The 25,013-nt window shown below is 40.2% G+C and overlaps 1 protein-coding gene across 4 annotated transcripts in view; it reads left to right on the forward strand.

Annotated features, from left to right (window-relative positions):
* Positions 1-25,013, forward strand: part of LOC137631230 (adenylyl cyclase 78C-like) — a 118,859-nt gene that overhangs the window by 51,143 nt on the left and 42,703 nt on the right. For all 4 annotated transcript variants that reach the window (XM_068362995.1, XM_068362998.1, XM_068362996.1 and 1 more), the window contains 4 exons: positions 1,640-2,556; positions 3,211-3,445; positions 21,914-22,040; positions 22,582-22,688. In XM_068362995.1, the coding sequence (XP_068219096.1) occupies positions 1,640-2,556; positions 3,211-3,445; positions 21,914-22,040; positions 22,582-22,688 (1,386 nt within the window). The remainder of the gene's footprint in view (positions 1-1,639; positions 2,557-3,210; positions 3,446-21,913; positions 22,041-22,581; positions 22,689-25,013) is intronic.

Below are 25,013 nucleotides of genomic sequence, written 5' to 3' on the forward strand. Positions count from 1 at the left end.
TTCTAGTTTACTAATGTAAAGTTATTTAATTTAGATGTGGGTTAGATGGAATAAATCGAGAATCGAATGCTTGTAAATATTCTATGGAGTTAAAGAAAATTTGATTTATTGTATCTGTATTCCAAAAGTTACTGGTCATATTTTAATTTACTGGATATTGTACAGCAGGTTATGACTGTTTATTATCCATGATATTGGAGATAGTTCTAAGGATATATTCTTGATTTTTGAAAATAGAAGCCAGAATGTAAACTTGAAAAGCTATGTAGGATCAGACTAAAGGGCATAGCTAAAAAGTAATTGGCAAAAAATGCATCATTTGATGAAATTAGTTTTTTGATCTTGATCTGTGCCTGGCCAAAATTTAGGAAAATAAAAAGCTTTAATATCTAGGTAAAGTTATGTTTTGTATTCTCACTTTATTAAGGTGTGCATCATTAAGTAAAATTTGTAACCTTCAAGTATGTGAACTCTGATTATACAGTATAGTCTTTCCTCTTAATACAATAAATTTATATGTTAAATTAATGCAAAACTCAAAAGGATTTGTAGGTGAGAAAGAAAAGAAATGTTTAAGAGGACATTTAAAGTTGCCGTGATTTGAAAAATAAAAAAAATTATAAAGGTGCGAGGAGATTTTGGTGATTTGGATTCCAGTTATAGATTTACACACATTAGAGCCTCAGTCATTTTATAATCTAATATGAAATAACACTTTCCCTATGATAAAGGTTTATTGCATTTTGTAAAAAAAAAAAGAAAAAGAGGAGGAGGTGGAATCACGTTTGAAATTGGACAATATTCAAACATCAATAACTAATTTTCCTGAAATATCATAAATCTCTTTTTGCATTTTAAAACTCAATCTATTGACTTTTCAGTCTATATAATGTTGTTCATGTAATTATAATCATAAACCCCATATTTGCAATTGAGTGATAAACCCTTACTATAGGGAATGCCTCATTTTTTTTTTTTTTTTTTTTTTTTAAATGGATTGGGTCATTTTGAATGCTACAACTCTTGCAGATGTTTTGATCACATTATGAAGAGGTGTGGAGTTAATAATGGAGGGGAATTGCATATATCCTCCCTGGCCTCAGTGCCTGCCCATAGGGCTCATATTCTTTCATTCAATCCAATAACATAGATGAATTATCTTAGAGTTTTTGCTTAATTTCAGTCTTATTATTTTTTAAACCTTGTTGCAGTATTTCTTTAATAAATTATAAAATATAGGAGAGGTAACAAGACTTTCCCCTTGTGGCAGATGAATCAGACACTTGTACAACTGTTGTGCGGTATTTGTATGAGACTTCACTAGCTTCAATATTTCATGATAATGCCTTAATCCCATAATCCTTTAGTTATCATAAGATTGCATGTACTGTACTGCAAATCTATGGAAAGCTTCAACATTCTACGTATGCTGTAAACTATTGAATTCTTGTATAAGCATGCAAAAGCTGTAAAATGTATGAGTATTTTTTGATAAGCTATCTATAAGTCTGGCTTAATCCCAATTTTTTTCAATTTGTCCAATTATAGTGGGCGGGATTGGGACTTTACCGTAATAGATTAGTGTTATTATACTTTACTGTACAGTACTTCAAATGTAATTACTCCGTATTATTTTCAGATCTTGGTCGAAGAGAATTGTCTGAGTGTTAGTGATGTCTGTTCTAATAGGACAAAGGCGCATGAGACAGTGTTCACTGAGCACAATCAGGTCAGAGGAAGTAGGATGCCCTCAAGTCTATATCTCACCAGCAGTCATCACACACAAGCAAGTCTACTTAAGGCCTCTTCTGCTGGGGGAAGTGGTCTAACATCTTTACCAGTGTGGGATAGCTCAAATACTAAGAATGTGACACAAAAGGACCAAGGATATATAGATGAGGATTATCATCGCACAATGATTGTAGGTAGTGAAAGTGCTTACACCAATTCTGGTGATTTGGATTCGTTTACGAGTCGTAGTGTTGGTGGTGTTGAGACCAATCCTGCAGTGAATTCGAAAGAACTGCTGAAAAGTTCGATTTCCAGCCGTATCAAAAGAAATGGCATTGACTTCAGAGAAGCTCGCCAAAACTCTCGTTTATGGCCAGTGTTGAGTCTTGGTCTTAAGGACAAGAAAAGTACATTATTGGGTGCTAAAACAGAATTGCTTAAAGCTAATATGCTTGATTTTGGAAGAACTAGTGGCATAATAAATACTAGAAATCGTCGCCACGAAGAGGGGAATATGTTTGATATCAGTGTAAATGATAGGCATAAAGTTCCAGCCATGATTAGCCATACCGTACCAACAGGTAAAATGAATGTTTCCAAAAGTGAGAGCTGGAGAGAAAAGAGCGAAGGTGCGAGTGAGGTGGAAACAGTAATGTTTTGTGTGTACCCACAATACTGGGTCTACACCTGGGTGCTTTGTATGGTGGCTCTCGCTTCCTTCCTGAAACTTAATTACTTAGCTAAGACTGTGGTCTTGGTTTTTATGGTAACCTGTTATACTATACTTATCATAGAGTATGACAAAATTTTCTGCGAGTCTTACCAGTAAGTTTGTTCTTATTTTTATCATATTTTTTCCCATTGAGCATCATTATGTGATGGCAAATTTACATTTCAGTAATGAATACTTTAAGTAGACTTTGAATCTGTTTGTCCTCAAAACATCTTTGGAACTTAGTTTGGTTAATTTAGTTTAGGAATACTGTACAGTTGTACTAGTTATTCACTTTCCATGAATAATGATCTGAGCCTATTTATTACAATGTATGAATCATTGGATAGTATATTGCTATTTTTAAACCTGAATTTAATGTTAATCAGTTCCCACTACATATAGAAGTAGCTAAAACAGAATTTTAAAGTTTAATTAATTAATCAATTATGAAAATGTGTTTTGGCCTTTTGCAGTTATAATTGATTCTTTTGATTCTGTTTGTATTACTACTTTATGATGCTTTCTATTTAATGTCTATCTATCTATATACCAAGGCACTTCCCCCAATTTTGGGAGGTAGCCGACACCAACAATGAAACAAAACAAAAAGGGGACCTCTGGAACATAGAGAGTAGAGGTCCCCTTTTTGTTTTGTTTCATTTAATGTAGCGGTACTTTTATTGAGTTAATATTTGTTAGTATGAAGTGCAAATAAATCATTTATTTTTCTTTTACAAATAAATAATTAATTTTATTTTTGACAGCGGAGTTTCTTTGACTGCAAAGATGCTGGTCCTCCTTGTGCTTTTCTTCTTCATGGTCTCCTACCATGGACGCCTTGTGGAAATTACATCCCGCTTGGACTTTGTTTGGAAGCAACAAGCACTTCGAGAACTCACCGATATGAGTGAATGTAGGCAATATAATACGCAACTCCTTAAAAATATTCTCCCGGACCATGTAGCTAATTATTTTCTCTCAGAAGACCGAAAGGGTGAGGTACGTGAAAAGAAACTATTTTTTTAATACTTTCGAATTATGTTCCATATCCACTTAAAACTTGTTTTGTACTTTTTTGTATTGACAAATAGGAATCATTTTATACTTAATTTAATACAGTATATAAAGAATAATTTGAATTACAAATCTCTTACTTATACTTAATCCAAAAGGTAGGCAAGTGCTCAGCTGTTGAAAATATTAACTGGTAATGTAGTTGAGTGATAGTTAAGATGTACTGTAGTACAGTGTTGATGAATTTTCGAAATACTAAGATTCTGCTCGTCCTTTTTATCCTTTTTCAGTTGTTGAAGTTTAGCAGGATTTAGGGTTGATTTTTCATATAGTCCCTGTCACTGTGTTAAGTTGTAAAGAATACAAAATTTTCAATATTAAACTTAGCCGGTGATTATATAAGCTGCAGCTCTGCTGCTCGACAGAAAACTCTACGTTCAAAATCCGCCAGCGATCGCTATGCAGGTAGGGGGTGTACATCAACAGCGCCATCTGTCGTGCAGGTACTCAGTACTCAATGTAAACACAGAACTCAATTTTCTCTCTGTCGTGCTACCGGCAAGACCTACTAATTCGCTGTTGCTAACTGGATTGGTTTTCACATCTTTTTGGTGAAGTACACATTTCTAGTTTTGAGCTTTCGCTTTGCAGGCTTTATCTTCAATACATCCTTGCATTCTTTTGTTGATATCGGATTATTTGTTGATGACTTTGGATAGTTTTTGAATTCCCCTTTGACTAATTCAAAATGGCTGACCCTTCTCAAGTCCCTAAATTCAGGAAGTGTAATGCTAGGGACTGTTCAAGGCGTCTTCCGAAGGCCTCTATCGATCCTCACACCGTTTGTTCCAATTATCGGGATAAAACCTGTCAATTGGAAGATCGATGTGAGGAATGCGTTGGGCTTTCGGAATTCGATTTCATCGAATTCCAGAAATATACACGTAGGCTAGAGAGAGATAGAGTCAGGAGAAGTTCGTCTCGCTCCGTTGAATTTTCCTCTCCTCATGCCCCACAACCTATTCCTTCCCCTGTAGTGGTTGCTCCTGATCCCCCTTCTAGCACTCAAGAACCTTCGATGGCAGATATGATGCGTGCCATCCAAGCTCTGGGTGAGAGAGTCGAATCCTTGGCTAGTGACCGCAACCAGCTCATGGCAGACGTCAAGGAGCTGAAGTGGACGCTATGCGTCCCCGCGCTGCTATGGTTGTTGCCAGTTCACAGACTGGGCAACAGTTCCATGACGTTGCGTCCGGTTCAGTCACGCGTGCACCCGTGCTGCCGGACTCAGCTGACCAGCCGATTCCTACTCCTTTGCCGCTTCCTCCTCAATTCTCAGATGATGGACTCTCTGATGATGACGACGCGGCACACATTGATGACCCACATACGGACCTTGACGAACCCAAGACCACGCAACCCTCTTTGGACTTTAGGAAAGTTCTTGCTCTGTTCAAAGAGATGTATCCGGACCAGTTTGTGTCTGCGGCTCCACGCTCCCCTCCGTCAGAGTTTGCTTCAGGTACGCAGTCATCCGCGCCTGCCTTTACGAAACTCGTCCTCGCCCGCTCGTCCAAGAGAGCTTTACGAGTTTTAGGAGATTGGATGCGGTCCAAAAAGGACCTAGGGAAGACAACGTTTTCGTTTCCCCCTGCGAAACTCTCTTCCAGATCGAGCGTCTGGTATGCCATGGGAGAAGTTCTCGGCTTGGGAGTTCCTGCCTCTGCCCAGGGCGACTTCTCAAGCCTGGTAGACTCTCCCCGCAGGCTAGCCATGAGACGCTCTAAGATATGCTGGTCTCCTACGGACTTAGACCATCTGTTGAAAGGAGTGTTTAGAGCCTTCGAGGTCTTTAACTTTTTGGACTGGTGTCTGGGAGCTTTAAGCAGGAAGATCTCCCCGTCTGACAAGGAATCTTCCTTGCTCATAATGTCCTGCATGGACAAGGCCATTCGTGACGGATCCAGTGAACTTGCGGCTTCGTTCGTATCCGGGGTCCTCAAGAAACGGGAGAACCTTTGCTCCTTTCTGTCAGCTGGAGTAACACCGTGTCAGAGATCAGAACTTCTGTTTGCTCCTCTCTCAAAGTGCCTTTTTCCAGAGGACTTGATTAAGGAGATTGCTGCCTCTTTGATTCAGAAGGACACCCATGACCTGGTTGCGTCCTCTGCCCGCAAAGCCACCCCTTTGCCTACCTTGTCAAGACCCAGGATGGACACTCCAGCGTCCAGATTCATTCCGCCCTTTCGTGGCAGAGCCTCCAGCAGAGGAGGTGCTCGTGCCGAAGGGAGACGTGGGAAGAAGAAAGGTACCAAGTCCTTTAAAGGCAGAGTCCGACTGCCTCCTTCTTCAGACAGCAGTGGGAGCCAGACTCAAGAACTTCTGGCAGACCTGGGAGGAAAGAGGCGCAGATGCACAATCTGTGAAGCTGCTCAGAGAAGGGTACAAGATCCCGTTTGTACGCAAACCCCCTCTAGCAACGTGTCCCATCGATCTCTCTCCCAGGTACAGAGAGGAAGACAAGAGACGAGCTTTGAAGCAGGAGGTGTCTCTCTTACTAGAAAAGGGAGCGGTAGTCAAAGTCCGGGACCATCAATCCCCGGGCTTCTACAACCGTCTCTTCTTAGTGGTAAAGAAGACAGGAGGGTGGAGGCCGGTGCTAGACGTCAGTGCGCTGAATGTCTTTGTCACAAAGCAGACGTTCGCCATGGAGACCACAAAGTCCGTTCTAGCAGCGGTCAGAAAGGAAGACTGGATGGTCTTTTTAGACCTAAGGGACGCATACTTTCACGTCCCCATCCACCCAGACTCCCAACCTTTTCTGAGGTTCGTTTACGAAAAGGTTGTCTACCAATTTCAAGCCCTGTGCTTTGGCCTAAGCACAGCTCCTCTTGTGTTTACGAGGCTGATGAGGAATATAGCCAAATTCCTTCATTTAGCGGACATCAGAGCCTCCCTCTATTTGGACGACTGGCTTCTAAGAGCCTCTTCCAGTCGTCGCTGTCTGGAGAATCTAAAGTGGACTCTAGATCTGATCAAGGAATTGGGTCTCCTGGTCAATATGGAAAAGTCTCAACTGGTCCCATCCCAAACTATTGTGTATTTAGGGATGGAGATTCACAGTCAAGCTTTTCGGGCTTTTCCGTCGGCCCCCAGAACAAGTCAAGCCCAGGTATGCATCCAGAACATGCTGAAGAAGGAACGATGTTCAGTCAGACAGTGGATGAGTCTGATAGGGACGCTATCATCCCTGGAACAGTTCGTTTCGTTAGGGAGACTACACCTCCGTCCCCTTCAATTTCACCTAGCTGTTTACTGGAAAAAGGACAAGACGCTAGAAGCGGTCTCGATCCCCATTTCCGAGAAGATGAAGTCGTCCCTGACTTGGTGGAAGGACAGTATCAGCCTCAGAGAGGGTCTGCCCCTGGCTGTTCAGACCCCCAACCACGTTCTCTTCTCGGACGCATCGGACACGGGCTGGGGTGCGACATTAGACGGTCGGGAATGCTCGGGAACTTGGAACTCGCATCAAAGAACGTTACATATCAACTGCAAGGAGCTACTGGCAGTTCATCTGGCCTTGAAAAGCTTCAAGTCCCTCCTTCAAGGCAAAGTGGTGGAGGTGAACTCGGACAACACCACGGCTTTGGCGTACATCTCCAAGCAAGGAGGGACCCATTTTATGACGTTGTACGAGATCGCAAGGGACCTCCTCACCTGGTCAAAAGATCTAAACCTTTCTCTAGTAACGAGGTTCATCCAAGGCAACTTGAATGTCATGGCGGATTGCCTCAGTCGGAAGGGACAAATCATTCCAACAGAATGGACCCTACACAAGGATGTGTGCAAGAGACTGTGGGCAACATGGGGCTAGCCTACCATAGATCTCTTCGCAACCTCGATGACCAAGAGGCTCCCAATATATTGCTCACCAATCCCGGACCCAGCAGCAGTTCATATAGATGCCTTTCTACTGGATTGGTCACATCTAGACCTATATGCATTCCCCCCGTTCAAGATTGTCAACAAGGTACTGCAGAAGTTCGCCTCTCACGAAGGGACAAGGTTGACGTTAGTTGCTCCCCTCTGGCCCGCGAGAGAATGGTTCACCGAGGTACTTCAATGGCTGGTGGACGTTCCCAGAACTCTTCCTCTAAGGGTGGACCTTCTACGTCAGCCACACGTAAAGAAGGTACACCAAGGCCTCCACGCTCTTCGTCTGACTGCCTTCAGACTATCGAAAGACTCTCTAGAGCTAGAGGCTTTTCGAAGGAGGCAGCCAGGGCGATTGCTAGAGCAAGGAGGACATCCACTCTTAGAGTCTACCAGTCGAAGTGGGAAGTCTTCCGAAACTGGTGCAAGTCAGTATCAGTATCCTCGACCAGTACCTCTGTAACCCAAATAGCTGACTTCCTATTATACCTGAGGAAAGAAAGATCTCTTTCAGCTCCCACTATCAAAGGTTACAGAAGCATGTTGGCATCAGTCTTCCGTCACAGAGGCTTAGATCTTTCCAACAACAAAGATCTACAGGACCTCCTTAAGTCTTTTGAGACCACGAAGGAGCGTCGTTTGGCTACACCTGGTTGGAATTTAGACGTGGTACTAAGATTCCTTATGTCAGAAAGGTTCGAGCCGCTACAATCAGCCTCCTTTAAAGATCTCACTTTAAAGACTCTTTTCCTGGTTTGCTTGGCCACAGCTAAAAGAGTCAGTGAGATTCACGCCTTCAGCAGGAACATCGGATTTTCATCTGAAACGGCTACATGTTCTTTACAGCTTGGTTTTCTAGCCAAAAACGAGCTACCTTCTCGTCCTTGGCCGAAATCGTTCGATATTCCAAGCCTTTCAAATATGGTTGGAAATGAACTAGAAAGAGTCTTATGCCCTGTTAGAGCTCTTAAGTTCTATTTAAGACGAACTAAACCTTTACGAGGACAGTCAGAAGCTTTATGGTGTTCTATTAAGAAACCTTCTTTGCCTATGTCAAAGAATGCCTTATCCTATTATATCAGACTGTTGATACGAGAAGCTCATTCCCATCTGAGTGAGGAAGACCAAGCTTTGCTGAAGGTAAGGACACATGAAGTTAGAGCTGTCGCAACTTCAGTGGCCTTTAAACAAAATAGATCTCTGCAGAGTATAATGGACGCAACCTATTGGAGAAGCAAGTCAGTGTTCGCGTCTTTTTATCTTAAAGATGTCCAGTCTCTTTACGAGAACTGCTACAACCTGGGACCATTCGTAGCAGCGAGTGCAGTAGTGGGTGAGGGCTCAACCACTACATTCCCCTAATTCCATAACCTTTTTAATCTTTCTCTTGAAATGTTTTTTATTGTTGTTTTTGGGTTGTCCGGAAGGCTAAGAAGCCTTTCGCATCCTGGTTGATTTGGCGGGTGGTCAAATTCTTTTCTTGAGAAGCGCCTAGATTAGAGGTTTTGATGAGGTCCTGTAGTATGGGTTGCAACCCTTGATACTTCAGCTCCTAGGGGTCGCTCAGCATCCTAAGAGGATCGCGAGGCTCCGTAAGGAAGACGTACTTAAAAAGGCAGAGTAATTGTTCAAGTCGACTTCCTTACCAGGTACTTATTTATTTTATGTTTGTTATTTTGAATAACTGCTAAAATGAAATAAAAAATCCTTAGCTCATAATAATGTAAACAATTATTGCTGGTCTCTACCCACCCCCCTGGGTGTGAATCAGCTTATATAATCACCGGCTAAGTTTAATATTGAAAAATGTTATTTTTATAATAAAATAAATTTTTGAATATACTTACCCGGTGATTATATATTAAAGGACCCTCCCTTCCTCCCTAATAGAGACCCAGTGGACCGAGGAGAAAATTGAGTTCTGTGTTTACATTGAGTACTGAGTACAGTACCTGCACGACAGATGGCGCTGTTGATGTACACCCCCTACCTGCATAGCGATCGCTGGCGGATTTTGAACGTAGAGTTTTCTGTCGAGCAGCAGAGCTGCAGCTTATATAATCACCGGGTAAGTATATCCAAAAATTTATTTTATTATAAAAATAACATTTTACGAGAGCTAGTGTAATATTTTGCTCAAAAACTATAACCGTGTTTTTTATAAAAAATATTGTGTGCCTGAATAATTATTTAGGGGCTGTTTATATATCATTTTTATTAGAATATTTTTTTTTCTAGTTTTGTCTGTCTTAACTAACCAAAGACAATTGCTAATTAAGACCTGTATATATTGTATTCTTGTAAGAGAGTACCAAGGTACTCCCATGTTATAACAGTTCAGTATTCTCTATAGGATAACTGTTCATTATGTTGAAGTTTTGCCTAACCAAGGAAGAGAGAGAAGGTCTCGGAGAACAAGGAACTTAGAATTTCCACCTAACGATTTTTGAAAGTGTGCTATGCTAACTGTAGAAACCAGAGTGCACACCCCTTACCATATGGAAAGAACATAAGTTAAAATAAGTTCCAAATCAACAAGACCAAACAACTTTCTTTAGATATATTTCACAGAAGATGTAGGCACTGATGCTGAAGTTGCAAGGGTTAGCCAGTTGAAAATCTTTTATCTTAATTGCTTGGGAACATGTGAACGCTGCTATGAACTTTGAGTAGTTGTAACACGCTGAAACCATGGCAGTTGGAATTTAGAGCTTATAAACGGATGTCTCCAAATCTTCCTCTGAGGGAGAATTTTTTGTAATATCTAATGGAAATAGTTAGTTTTGCCTAATAATGCTTCTGTTTTTACATTAAAACAGACTTTAATATGGTCAGTAGTTTGCATAATAGAAAATATTGCACCATTAATCCAGTAGTTATTTTAAAATTTCTAGCTTTGAAAGCTTTTAAAATTACCAAACAGTTGTTTTGCACAACTAAAGTCTGCAATGGAAATTGGTAATTGGAATATTAGAACCATGAATCAGATTGGTAAGTTAGAGCAAGTGGAGAATGAATTCATGAATATTGTTTGGATATTTTGGCCCTAACTAAAGCATGTAAGGGGATTGGTAAAGAAATCTTAGACCAAGGTAATATATATATATCTATTCAGGAAGAAGAGATGGAGTTAGAAGAGATAGGAATAATGATGACACCAAAAGCAGGAAAGGCAGTAACGGAATGGAGAGCTGTAAATAGTACTGTAGGTTATTACTTGCAAAGTTCAAATCAAAGCAGTGAAACATTACTATTGTTATTATTATTATTGCTAGGCAAGCTACAACTCTAGTTGGAAAAGCAAGATGCTTTAAGCCCAAAGGCTCCAACAGGGGAAAATAGCCCAGTGTGGAAAGGGAATAAGGAAATAAGTAAATGTTATCAGAAGTAATGAAAAAATATAAACAAAATATTTAAAAAAAAAAAAAGCAGTAACATTAAAACAGATTTATAATATATAGACTAAAAAAGACTCGAGTCAGCCTGTTCAACATAAAAAACATTTGCTGCAAGTTTGAACTTTTGAAGTTCTACTGATTCAACTACCTGATTAGGGAGATCATTCCACAACTTGAATAATATAGTTTGCTATGCACCAATAAATGATTCCTGAAGAAAGGAAAGATGAATACTATGAAGAACTTGAGAGTGTAATAGATGAGATCCCAGAGAGAGATATGAAAATTGTGAATGGTGACTTCAATGCTAAATTTGGAAGGAATAATCAAGGTATAGAGAATGTGATGGGTGTTGAGTGTCTTGGCAAAGTTGCAAATGAAAATGGGGCACACACTATAAGTTTTTGTTCAACAAACAATCTTGTTATTGGAGGTACTCTTTTGCAGCACAAGGACATCCACAAATATACATGGACTTCACCATGTGGCAATTAGTAAAATCAAATAGACCCCTTAGCCATTAATAAAGAGAGGAGGAGGATCCTCTTGAGAAATGTAAGAAGCTATACAGGTGGAGATATTGGTAATCACCAGCTCCTCATTGCCATACTGAAATTAAAATTGAAAGCACCCAATAGAAATGTAGCCAGAATACCTAGGTTTGATACAACTAAGCTTCTAGAAGATGAGCACAGAAACCTTTGCAATTGAATGTGGGAATCAACTTGCAGTTTTAGAGGCTTTAGGAGACGAAGAGCAGACGATTAATGTAGAATGTCGTGATATTGAGAACATATAACCGTCATTTGGTAGTGAAGTTTTAAGACATGCAGTTACAAGGAGAAAGCCATGGATATCAAATGATACTTGGGATACTTTAAATAGGAGACAAAGACAAAAATGGATTGTCAAAAATTCTCGAAGAAGTAATGAAAATTACAAGGTAGAGCATGCTAAGTATTCCAGTATTAGTAGTGAAGTCAAAAGAAAAGCCAGGAATGACTGGCGAGAATATTTTGACAGGAAAGCTGATGAGGCTGACAAAGCTACGAATTCAGGGAGTGGCTCACAGAATTATTAATAAAATCTCTACTGGGGCAAAGAAGAAGCATATACCCATTAAAAAGAGAGATGAATCTGTTTTAACAACAGATGAAGATAAGAAACATTGGATGGAATACTTTAGTGAGGTCATGAATAGGAGATATGAAGGGAATAATTTGATTGATATAACTGAAGCTGAGGAAGACCTTGATGTGCCCTTGAATGAATTGAGTGTGTTTGAAATCGAAGCTATCATTAAAAAACTAAAGAGATGGAAAGCCCCTGGATATGATGATGTAATTGCTGAGATGATAGTGGCTCAAAATGAAGTGACCTCCAGAATACTTACAAGATTATTTTGTAGAATGTGGTGTGAAGAAGCAAAACCTGATGAATGAGAGCTAGGAATGTTGGTGAAAATTGCAAAAAAAAGGAGATCTGACTAATTGCAATAATTACAGTAGAATCAAACTTACGTCAATTGTCATGAAAATATATAGTATGCTCATTTTAAAGAGACTAGAGAGAAAGATTGATGAAAAGCTTCGAGATGAACAAGCAGGATTTAGAAAAGGTGGAAGTTGTTCTGATCAAATTTTCATTTTAAGACATGTGATGCAGCAATGTGTAGAATATAGCAATCCACTTTTGATGGCATTTGTGGACTATGAAAAAGCTGCTGATAGTTGCACCGGCCAATTTTGTGGAGAGTCCTGCATTATTATGGAGTTCGTCTTGGATGTGGGAATTTGATTAAGTCTGTTCATTAGCATAGCAAGTGCAAAGTTAATGTTGGTGGAGTCCTATCAAATGAATTTCCATTGAACAGAGGAGTATTCCAAGGGAATGTGTTGTCACCTATGTTGTTTATCCTCCTCATGAATTTTGTAGTACATAGAACAGTTGGGGATAGTGGAGAAGGATTGGGCTGGATTGGTAATAGGAATTAATTGACCTAGAGTATGCTAATGATGCTGTCCTTGTTAACAGAACACCACACGACTTGTAAATGCTTGCTTACCAGAATGCATGAAGTATCACATGAGGTTGGGCTCACGATAAAGACAGAGAGATGGTGAGAACAGAATATGCAGTGGAAGATGAAATATCATTGGAAGGAGAAAGGATTAATGAGGTGGAATCATTTAAATAATTAATAACTATGATCTCTAATCCAGGATCTTTAGAAATTAAGTTTAATGAATGATTGAAAAAAACAAATCAGACCATGGCTAGATTAAGTAAAATTTGGAAATCAAATTGCATGAAATTACATTAAAAATCAGACTATATATCAGTTTAGTGAGATTGGTGATACTGTATGGACACGAGTTGTGATATGACAATGAAACTACAGTATATCCAACAGATTGTTAGATTTGAGAACAAAGCCCTCGGAAGAGTATTGGGAGTTAAATGGCAGGTCAGGACTAGAAATGAAACCGAGAGATTACTCGAGTGCCATTTGTGGATGAGATCATGTTGAGGGGTAGTTGGAGATGGTTTGGGCATGCTCTTCGCACTCCCAAAGAGAGATTAGTTCACCAAACTTTCAACTAGGCTCCACAAGGCACTAGTAGAGTTGGAAGATACAGGACCACATGACTAAGGACTATGAATCTTAATAAAGTATTAAATGATGAATGGAGAATTATTGATTTAAAAGCTCAAGATAGAGATGAATTGTGAAATCTAACTGAGGCCCTTTGTGTCAATAGGCGTAAGAAGAGGAGATAGTGATGCTGATGATGAAAGTCTGCATTTTGCAGATTATGAACACATGGTAGATTCTGAAATATGTTCTTTTCTTGCTTACATTATCCAGGCATTATTGCAAACAAAGAGATTGATAGAGCAGCCAAATGCTGCAATTATCACTGTAAAACCATATTTTTCAATATTAAACTTACCCGATAATCATGTAGCTGTCAACTCCGTTGCCCGACAGAATTCTACGGAAGGGATACGCCAGCGATCGCTATACAAGAGGGGGGTGTACTCACAAGCGCCATCTGTGGCCAGGTACTGCAGTACTTCTTGTTGACACCACTTCAATTTTTCCTCTGTCGTGCTTCCGGCAAGACGTTCATGGATACGCTTATAATTTTGGAGTCTTGTTCACGGTTTTTGGTGAAGTATTGCTCTAAGATTTCAGCTTTCGCTATTCAGGAAGTTTTATTATTAGCTTAGCTAACTTTTGGAATTAATTTGATTAATTATGGTGACGAAGAGAGTATGAACTCTCTTTCACCTTTAAATGGCCGACCCTTCCCTTAGACGGAAGTGTTGGTGTCTAAGAGAGTATAGACTCTCTTTCTTAATTTTGCTTAACAAAAGTTATAGATTTATTTTATATCTCTCCGCCTTTTATAGGCCTCTTCGATTAACTTCCTTTTATTATAAACTTATTAAAATTAATTTTTATATTTGTTTATATTCGACCTTTCCTAATAGTAGGCGGTCTTTTCTTGGTACCGAAGTTAATTAACATTGAGCCCGTCATTTCGGTTTTACCTGTTAACATATTATGCTATTTTAATGTTTTTGAAAGAATTTCTTTGATAGTCTCGTACTGTTTTCAAAGTTGAACTAACGTTTTGTTTTGTCTCTGCAGTTGTTGACGTTCAGAACGTTCAACTTGCGCTCTATCGTTACGATAGAGAGATAATTTTCACGGTGTCACGTTGCAGTAAGAGTAACCGTGTCTAGCGTTTTGTTCATTCTTTCTTAACTTAATGGTTTTAATTCTAATAAAGGAACTTTTCATTTTGGGAAATATTTTCCTTTAACAATAATATGTTTTAACGATATATATGATTGGGCTCTTCTCTCAGGTTCTAAGTCAAGAGAGAGAGAGAGAGAGAGAGATAGAGACGGAGGGAGAAAGAGGAGGATAAACGTTTCGTTCAAGCGAGTAACGTTGTTATCGTTTTTGCTCTTCTCCCTAGTCTCTTTAGGGGAAGAAGGTAAACGTTTCTAGGGTTTTTTCTTGTTCTCAAGCTTTATGCGGTGAGAGATTTTAAACGTAGTTTATTTGATCTAGTGTTTAGTCTCTTTCCAGCCACTGAATTATTTATCTTTCATTAGATTTTTCTGTTACATTGTAATTCTGTTTTCGCAATTACTAACTTTTGAGAAAGGATAGAATTGCGTGTTTCAGGTACAAACCACTTAAAGTTTCGAGTTCAGTGAAATAAGTGCAAACAGAAAATCAAAAGTGATAAGTGATTAGCGCAAAGTGTGTCAGTGTTGTGCGTGAGGGTACTTCTGTGCGTGCCAGTCGTCCTCCCAGTCCGGGACCTCTTGCAAGCTCCCAAGCCCAGGGGAGAAGCAATGTCGAAGGGCAAAAGGGTTCGGCAGGCCTTGATCGGCGCACAGAAGTATCCTCGGTGGTTGCGGGCGTGTCTTACAGAGACCGTCACTCCCACCCGCAGACGATTGAGCCCTTATTTTGCTCGTCTGCAGAAGAAATTTCGGGGAGAAAACGCTGGTCTCAGGTCTCAAGACCTCTTAAACGTAAAGTCCAGACCTATGCCAGACGTACGAAGTTAGAGTTCAACAACCCGGATGCAGTCATTGGGTTAGCTCTGACTCTCCTCAGTCATCAGGTGACTGCACACCTCCTAAGAGAGGTAAGGCGATGCCTCAACAGACCTCATCTTCTATTAAGGCTTTGCCTCAACAGACCTTATCGTCTGTTGATCCCAAGACGACTTTGCTGCAGTCCATGCAGTCGCAGCTTGCGGTCTTAATGCGTGAGTTTCAGGCTGAGAAGGTTACACCTCCTCCTGCGAACGCTCCGCCTCTCCGCAGTCCAGTCTGCCAGGCGTACGAAGTTGAGGTTCCTCAGCCTACCTTACCGCGTTCTGAGTTGCCAGTTACCAGCGGTGTGCAGCAACCTCCGCCTCCTCCTGCGAGAGCTCCGCCTCACCGCAGTCCAGTCTGCCAGGCGTACGAAGTTGAGGTTCCTCAGGCTACCTTACCGCGTTCTGAGTTGCCAGTTACCAGCGTTGTGCAGCAACCTTAACCTTCCTTAAGGCAACCTCAGCAATGGGAGCAGGAGTCTTATGCCTTACTTCCTCCGCTTCCGCTTGCGGTTCCACCAGCGAGGCAACAATCTCTTGAGGTACGACAACCTCTTCCATCAATGAGGCAGCCACCTCAGCACTCGCTGCAGCGACCTAAACCCTCCTCAAGGCAAGAGTCTCAACTCCTTAGGCTAGCACCTCAGGAACCTCAACTCGCGAGACAAGAACTGCGTTCTGCGCAGCCGCTATCTCAACTCTCGCAGCTCACACCTCAGGAACCTTAACTCGTTCCTCAGGAACCTGCTACTGCGCATCCACAACCCTTACAGCAAGCGCAACTCTTGAGGCAGCAACCTCATGCTATGAGTCAGCCACCTCAACGCATGCATCTGCCATTTTTTCCTCAACTTGAGCTTCTTCCCATTCAACTTGGGAATAACAAATGACAATAATAACACCTCATTACTTTCATAACTTGCATTTGTAATCATATACATGTATGCCTACACAAACATTATGATAATGGAGGTTATTTGTATTACTTATATAAAAATATATATGTATTCCTTGCAATATATTTTTAACAAATCGCGAAATATGGCAAAAATATCTTCTAAACAAATGAATCATGAGTTATGAATGTAAGGTAATATTATGTTGATATTAAACCCCATGCAAGCATGCATGAAGTAATGCAGTGTTGCCAACAGGGCGAGTTTCCCTTTCCTGAGGTGAAGTAGATTATAGTACATTTAGTGTAGCTTAATTCTACGATTATCATGCCGGCTATCAAATTCATCAACAAAACAGTCTAAATCAATTCCCTCGGCACGTGCACTTTCAATGGACGGTAATGCGATATTACTCACTCTAGCACTGGTCATGGAATTTCTGAGAAATGTTACACGCCATGCAACACGCTCTGCTTACCTTACAGCATGCTCTACATACAGCATGCTCTGCATACAGCATGCTCTGCATACAGCATGCTCTGCATACAACATGCTCTGCATACAACATGCTCTGCATACCTTACCGCATGCTTCTCAGTCACACATCTTTGGTTGTTGCCAACTCACTAGACTGTCAAGCAGTTTCATAACGTTGCCTTCTAGTCTGCTGCTTTTGCACCAGTGAAACCCTCACTGAGAGAACTTAGCTTTTCTCGCATATGGTCCCTGTAGATGAGAAAGTGCTTTTCTCCCTCCTTCTGATATTCCCTTGAGGACTCTGTCATTTGGAGAGGAGCCTTTAGCTGCGTAGCCTCCTATGGACTTTTATTTAAGCATAACATGCTCCCAGGGAAGGTAATGGTTCCACTTCAGTCGCTAACCCCGTCTGTTACCACACCTGCTCCCATAGACCTTGAGCTGTGTTGCAAGACATGCAGTCCAAGCTTAGTCCTTGTTAGAGGATTTTTTTGTTTACGGAGTCAGTGTGTCACTGGGAAGACGTTCAACAACCAGCAGAAGTGACTTGTTGTGACGCAGTGCGGCAACCTCAGCAACCCGATAAGGAGTTGTCTGTACGACCCAGACAGTCTAGACAGCTTCGGGTTGTCACTGTACTTCCTCGCTTCCCCATGGTTGACAGTTCACAGACTGTGCAGCAGTACCATGATCTTGTGTCCGGCTCCGTCAGACGACTGGCTTTTAAGAGCTCCCACAAGTCGTCGCTGTCTGGAGATTCTCAGATGGACTATGGATCTGACCAAGGAACTGGGCCTCCTGGTCAATTTTGAGGAGTCTCAGCTCGTCCCATCCCAGACCATTGTCTCCCTGGGTATGGATCTTCAGAGTCGAGCTTTTCGGGCTTTTCCGTCGGCCCCAAGGATCTTCCAAGCCCTAGAATGCATCCAGAGCATGCTGAGAAGGAACCGATGCTCAGTCAGGTAGTGGATGAGTCTAACAGGGACACTTTCATCGCTGGCCCTGTTCATCGTGTTAGGGAGACTCCACCTCCCCCCCTTCAGTATCATCTAGCTGCTCACTGGATAAAGGACATGACGCTAGAGACGGTTTCAGTTCCTGTTTCCGAAGAGAGGAGGTCTTCTCTCGCGTGGTGTAAGAACAGCTTTCTTCTCAAGGAAGTCTATCTTTGGCTGTTCAGAAACCCGACCGCCTTCTCCTCTCGGACGCATCAGACACGGGCTGGGGTGCGACTTTGGACGGACAGGAATGCTCGGGAACATGGAATCAGGAACAAAGGACACTTCACATCAATTGCAAGGAGTTGTTGGCGGTTCTTCTGGCCTTGATAAACTTCAAGTCCCTCCAGCTTAACAAAGTGGTGGAGGTGGACTCTGACAACACCACAGCCCTGGCTTACATCTTCAAGCAGGGAGGGACTCTTTCGTGAAGTTGTTCTAGATCGCAAGGGACCTCCTCATCTGGTCTAAAGATCGAAAGCTCACGCTGGTAACGAGGTTCATTCAGGGCGCCCTGGTATGAATGTCATGGCAGATCACCTCAGCCGGAAGGGTCAGGTCATCCCCACAGAGTGGACCCTTCACAAGAATGTTTGCAGCAGACTTTGGGCCCTGTGGGGTCAGCCAACCATAGATCTGTTCGCTACCTCGATAACCTAGAGACTCCTGTTGTATTGTTCTCCGATTCCAGACCCAGCAGCAGTTCACGTGGATGCTTTTCTGCTGGATTGGTTCCATATCGACCTGTATGCATTCCCGCCGTTCAAGATTGTCAACAGGGTACTTCAGAAGTTCTCCTCTCGCAAAGGGACACGGCTGACGTTGGTTGGCTCCGCTCTGGCCCGTGAGAGAATGGTTCTTAGAGGTACTGCAATGGCTGGTCGACATTCCCAGGACTCTTCCTCTAGGAGTGAACCTTCTACGTCTACCTCACGTAAAGAAGGTACACCCAAACCTCCACGCTCTTCGTCTGACTGCCTTCAGACTTTCGAAAGACTCTCAAGAGCTAGGGGCTTTTCGAAGGAGGCAGCCAGAGCGATTGCCAAAGCAAGGAGAACATCCACTCTCAGAATCTATCAGTCTCAAGGGGAAGTCTTCCGTAGCTGGTACAAGACCAATGCAGTTTCCTCAACCAGTACCACTGTAACCCAGATTGCTGACTTCCTGTTATATCTAAGGAAAGTAAGATCCCTTTCAGCTCCTACGATCAAGGGTTACAGAAGTATGTTGGCAGCGGTTTTTCCGCCACAGAGGCTTGGATCTTTCCACCAACAAAGATCTACAGGACCTCCCTAGGTCTTTTGAGACCTCAAAGGAACGTCGGTTGTCCACTCCAGGCTGGAATCTAGACGTGGTCCTAAGGTTCCTTATGTCATCAAGATTTGAACCTCTCCAATCAGCCTCTTTTTAGGACCTCACATTAAAAACACTTTTCCTCGTGTGCTTGACAACAGCTAAAAGAGTAAGTGAGATCCACACCTTCAGCAGGATCATTGTTTTCACATCTGAAACGGCTACATGTTCCTTGCAGCTCGGTTTTTGCTAAACGAGCTTCCTTCACGTCCTTGGCCTAAGTCGTTCGAGATCCCAAGCCTGTCCAACTTGGTGGGGAATGAACTGGAGAGAGTACTTTGCCCAGTTAGAGCTCTTAGGTACTATCTAAAAAGGTCTTAACCTTTACGAGGACAATCAGAAGCCTTATGGTGTGCTATCAAGAAACCTTCTTTTCCAAGTTCTAAGAACTCAGTTTCTTACTATTCAGGCTTCTGATTAGAGAAGCACATTCTCATCTGAAGGAAGAAGACCTTGCTTTGCTGAAGGTAAGGACACATGAAGTGAGAGCTGTGGCTACTTCAGTGGCCTTCAAACAGAGCCATTCTCTGCAGAGTGTTATGGATGCAACCTATTGGAGAAGCAAGTCAGTGTTCGCATCATTCTATCTCAAAGATGTCCAGTCTCTTTACGAGTATTGCTACACCCTGGGACCATTCGTAGCAACGAATGCAGTAGTAGGCGAGGGCTCAGCCACTACATTCCCATAATCCCATAACCTTTTAACCTTTCTCTTGAATACTTTTTATGGGTTGTACGTTCGGCTAAGAAGCCTTCCACATCCTTGTTGATTTGGCGGGTGGTCAATTCTTTCTTGAGAAGCACCGAGGTTAAAGGTTGTGATGAGGTCCTTTAGTATGGGTTGCAGCCCTTGATACTTCAGCACCTTAGAGTTGTTCAGCCTCCTAAGAGGAACGCTGCGCTCAGTAAGGAAGACGAACTTATTTAAGGCAGAGTAATGGCTCAAGTCGACTTCCTTACCAGGTACTTGTAATTTCATTGTTATTTTGAATAACTGATAATATGAAGTACGGGATACTTAGCTTCTTGATATACATGTACACTGGTTTTCACCCACCTCCCTGGGTGTGAATCAGCTACATGATTATCGGGTAAGTTTAATATTGAAAAATGTTATTTTCATTAGTAAAATAAATTTTTGAATATACTTACCCGATAATCATGATTTAATTGACCCACCCTTCCTCCCCATAGAACCAGTGGACCGAGGAAAAATTGAAGTGGTGTCAACAAGAAGTACTGCAGTACCTGGCCACAGGTGGCGCTTGTGAGTACACCCCCCTCTTGTATAGCGATCGCTGGCGTATCCCTTCCGTAGAATTCTGTCGGGCAACGGAGTTGACAGCTACATGATTATCGGGTAAGTATATTCAAAAATTTATTTTACTAATGAAAATAACATATTTCTTGTAGTAGTTGTAGATTCAGGGTCCTCCACAATGATTTTAACCAAATTTAAATATTTTAATGCTGCATCTGGTATGAAGAAGTATCTTTTTTATTAATTGATAGAGTCCAGATGGTTATTTTGTCGAATAATATCAAAATTAATTTGTTAGCTATGTGTTGTTGCCAGTTTAGAAATGTAGAAAATTTTGGCTGTTGAGTAGTAACATTGTTGTTATTGGTTTCTGATCACTCAAATTTAGATCTTGCAATTCTCCTATGTTTACATATCTATGACTCTTAGAATATGTCGCTTTAGGGCAGAGTGCAACGTGTATAAAACAAATAAGTTTGACTTCGTTGTTTCAAGCAGCTAATTATTGCTCAATATCATTTCCATCTTTAAAATCAGCTTTTCAAAAAACTTTGAGAACAAGGTACTGTAATGTGCTAAAGAGTGAGGGGAACCAAATTATCATTATGTAGAGGCTTGTATCCACCACACTAGTCATTTTAATTCTTGAAGGTTAGAGAACACTTCTCCATCATTTTAGCATACGATAGTTACATGTCAAGGTCACTCATATTTTACATAGAATAGGAAGAAGGTTCATATGTTGCAGTGGAACAGATTTCCTTGTGCATTTCAATTGGGTAATTTTTCTAGTCTTGGTTATTTTATTTCCGACCACCCCTTACCTACCATATAGCAACAGTTCTGTTGAAGATTTTGGATAACAGACATGCATTAACCATCTAGGTAAAAAAAATTTCACAACTAGAAGCAGTGACAGGTTTGGTGCTGTCGGTGTAAACGCAAGTGCTATTTTCATGATGTTATATCCTGGTTTTAAAAACATAACTAACTTCAATTCTCCCTTACAAAGTTCAAATATCAACTTTGAATAATTACACAACAGAAATAATGTAATATTTTTTATTGCTTTTAAGCATTAAGTCATGGAAAGGAGTCTTATAACCTACATTATATGAACACATGCAAAGTTTTAGATACTGTACTTTTCTTTGGTTCATTAACAAACCAACTGTGAGTACTAAAAGTGCTCTAAATAAGCCGGAACACATTTTATTGTATTGCACTAGAAGAAAGGACTTTCTATTCAAATTTTATTATGCTTATCTGACCAAACCAAAAGTTGAAGGTAAAAGTGATTTGTGTATATGAAACAAAAATAGATTTTAGAATATTTTTTGACTTACAAGAAATTAAAATCGGACTCTTAACCATTAGGATAAACTTTTACAAACTTTTTTTTAGATTTCCCAGAGAACTTAGTACAAGTAAGTTTTATGAATAAACATTATTTATATAAATGTCTACATTTAATTACTAATTTATTTTCTCTTTTCTTGCTCCCTGTAGGACCTTTTTTCAAAGGCTTATGAAAATGTAGGCGTTCTCTTCGCATCTATTCCAAACTTCACTCAGTTTTATTCTGAAGACGTAAACCGTGGAATGGAATGTATTAGGCTCCTAAACGAAATTATTGGTATGTTATAAAGCTCTCTAGTTTTCAGTCTTTACATATAACTGAAAATGTATACAGTACTGTACTGTCCATATATGTTTGTAAGGTTAGCTAGGTACAATACTAGTAGTGCTTATTCACCCCACGAGTTACTGTGCTGAATTAAATTTAAGGATTTATTTACTTATAATTTATGTAGTATTGGAAGTTCTCTGGTTTAACGTCTAAAACATACTTATCGGTTCTTGCTTTGTTAATGTTGCCAAACTTTTCTTAAATGCTACAGAACTTCACAATTTAACCATGAAAAGTATGTTAGTTAATGCTGTTCAGTGAGATTTATTGTAAATCCCTTTTATTGTACCATTTTAATCCTGGTTATTAGTTGTCCAGAGTCGTTTTAGACTGTGAATCCATTTCTTTGCCAAACTCAAAATTGTACTGTATGCTGTCCAATATTAGAAGATTATACTAGGTGCTTTTCATAACTAATGTTGTAGCTAGCTCATTTATAGACTTCATTTACTTCAGCAATTTATACATAACATTCAACTTCTTACAGCCGATTTTGATGAATTGTTAGATGAAGATAGATTCGCCTGTATAGAAAAGATTAAGACCATTGGAAGCACATATATGGCGGCATCAGGACTCAATCCAACAGAAAAGGTAAGGACAACAGCATCTAAAAAGATTTATTGTCCGATTGTTCATAGGTGTACTCTGAATGTACTAATGTAAGGAAATAATTTTCAATATATAATTTTATTGAATTGTTTTTCAAGTACTTTAGGTCAAATTTTTATTCTGAATTCTTGTAGTACAACCAGAATACCTTTTAATGAATAGAAATTGCAAGCAATTCTAGTTATAAATACAGTTCTGTGTTATACAGAGACGGTTATAAAATTTTCAAAATTAAATATTGAAGAGTAGCTCTAGTTCCAAGGGGTAAATTTATCTGAATTGGATTTAATACATATAATTAAAGGTATTGCTTAGCCCAAAAAATCCATATTGAAAGATCTATAATTCTGATGGTGTTTTATTATTTTTAACTAGTTCTTAAAAATGCCAAGTGGATAAAAACTTCAAAATGATTACTTCATTAGAATACAAAGGTATGGAGCCAGCCCTGATAATAAAGTTTGATATTTAATTTTTTTCAGAATTCCATTTATATGTACTGTACTGTTATGACCTCCCAGCTCCAGTGCTGGGTCATATGCCTAAAATCCATATATCAAATCCAATCTTTGTTCATTATATAATTGAATGCATTTCAGATATATAGTATGTTTCTTTTTTTCTTCAAAACGAATTCTCTGTATTTTTGGAGCATTGTAAAAAAATTCTATGATACATTTATGTGGACACCTTTGCAACTATTTAATGGGTTTTGACAAAGGAAAACCTATTTTTGTGGAGGTTGAGAGGTACTGTGTCTGTGTGGTCTTCAAGGATTCCCTGTAAAAGGCTAGAACAGGGAATCCAATACAACATAGAATACCAGCAGAGAAATATTGTCTCCCCAGCTCTAGGGCTAATGTTTCAATGTGCAAAGCACAGACTCTTCAGTCTATGAGGGAGACCCACGGGTTCAGGTTCTATAACCCACCATAGCACCTCCCATGCTGAAATTTGTCTCGCAACTGATAAACATGTCATTACTGTAAACCAATACTAATACTGGAGACTGTATTACATGTGTGCTTTGCTTGTGCCCAACCACTGTCTTTCATTTTTAGAGTAAGATTTATGTCCCCCCTTGCCTACACCAGACTAGGGAGGAGTGAGTCTCTTGGAGATCACCATGCAGCAGCTTCCCAAAAACAGCTACTGTATTTCCTTAGTTAATGTGTCGGGTTGTCAAAAAAGACAAATACCAAAGCAGGACTAGAGTAGACTCAGAACTTGATTAATGTTACTTAACTTAACAGTAGATTTGGACTGTAATTCATGATGTTAGGGAATGTGATGCTAATCAAACGCTGAAAATGAAGACGCAAACAAAGCGCCTAAGTAGTATTGCTGCCAGTATTATTATTGGTTGTCGATAATGACATTTTATTGATTTCCAGACAAATTTCAGCATTCGAGGGGCTGTGACAGATTCAATTCTGTAGACCTTAACCTTTGGCTCTCCCTTATATGCACACAGTCAGTGCTGTGCATGTTGGAACGCAGGACCTAAAACAGGATTGATTGATCGATTTGAGGTTTTCTGGCATCCTGACATCTAAGGTCATTGACGCCTATATCGTTTATTGCAAGTAAAGAGTAAAAGAATATTTAATTAAAATCATAACAGCAAAGATGTCATTTTAAAAGCTAAATAGCTTTCAGAAGACTTGCTTCTGAAATAAAGCTAAAAGTACCACTAGCATGGTAGGACACATTATGTCCAAGAATCATGGCAAGGATGAACCTTCCATCCTCACCTCGAGCCTCAAACAGATATACATTTCTCTCGCTACGATAAACAATCGTCACAATATGGCTGGTATTGTCCAGTAAGCAGAAATTCATGTGTCAACCGAGTGTTACCAATGCCGAGACAACAAACGGTCATCTCCCACTTTCGGGGCATCATATTATACTTCCAAGGGGATATAACATTCATTATTTCTTGCATCTTATTCCTAACTTAACTACCCCAATGCTTTGGCCAATTATTGAAAATTAAATTCTTAATTTTGGGTAAACAATAATCACAAAGAATGGTATACCTTCTTGGTAGCAACTCGGCTGCAGCATTCTTAGCCAATAAATTTGTGTTCTCGTTTCCAGACACACTTACGTGTGCTGGAACCCAGCAAAATTGAACTGTTAACAGTAGTGAAAATATTTCTTTGATATTTTATATCTTAATGGATTCCATTCTAGCCTTTAAGAGGAAAGTCCTTGGAGACCACACAGCATATTAATCCCAACGATTGTACATTTATTATTAATGATGTGGAACAATTACATACATTCAAACTTTTGAGTCAG

This window comes from Palaemon carinicauda, chromosome 39 (assembly GCF_036898095.1).
Source record: "Palaemon carinicauda isolate YSFRI2023 chromosome 39, ASM3689809v2, whole genome shotgun sequence".
Taxonomy (NCBI): Eukaryota; Metazoa; Arthropoda; class Malacostraca; order Decapoda; family Palaemonidae; genus Palaemon; species Palaemon carinicauda.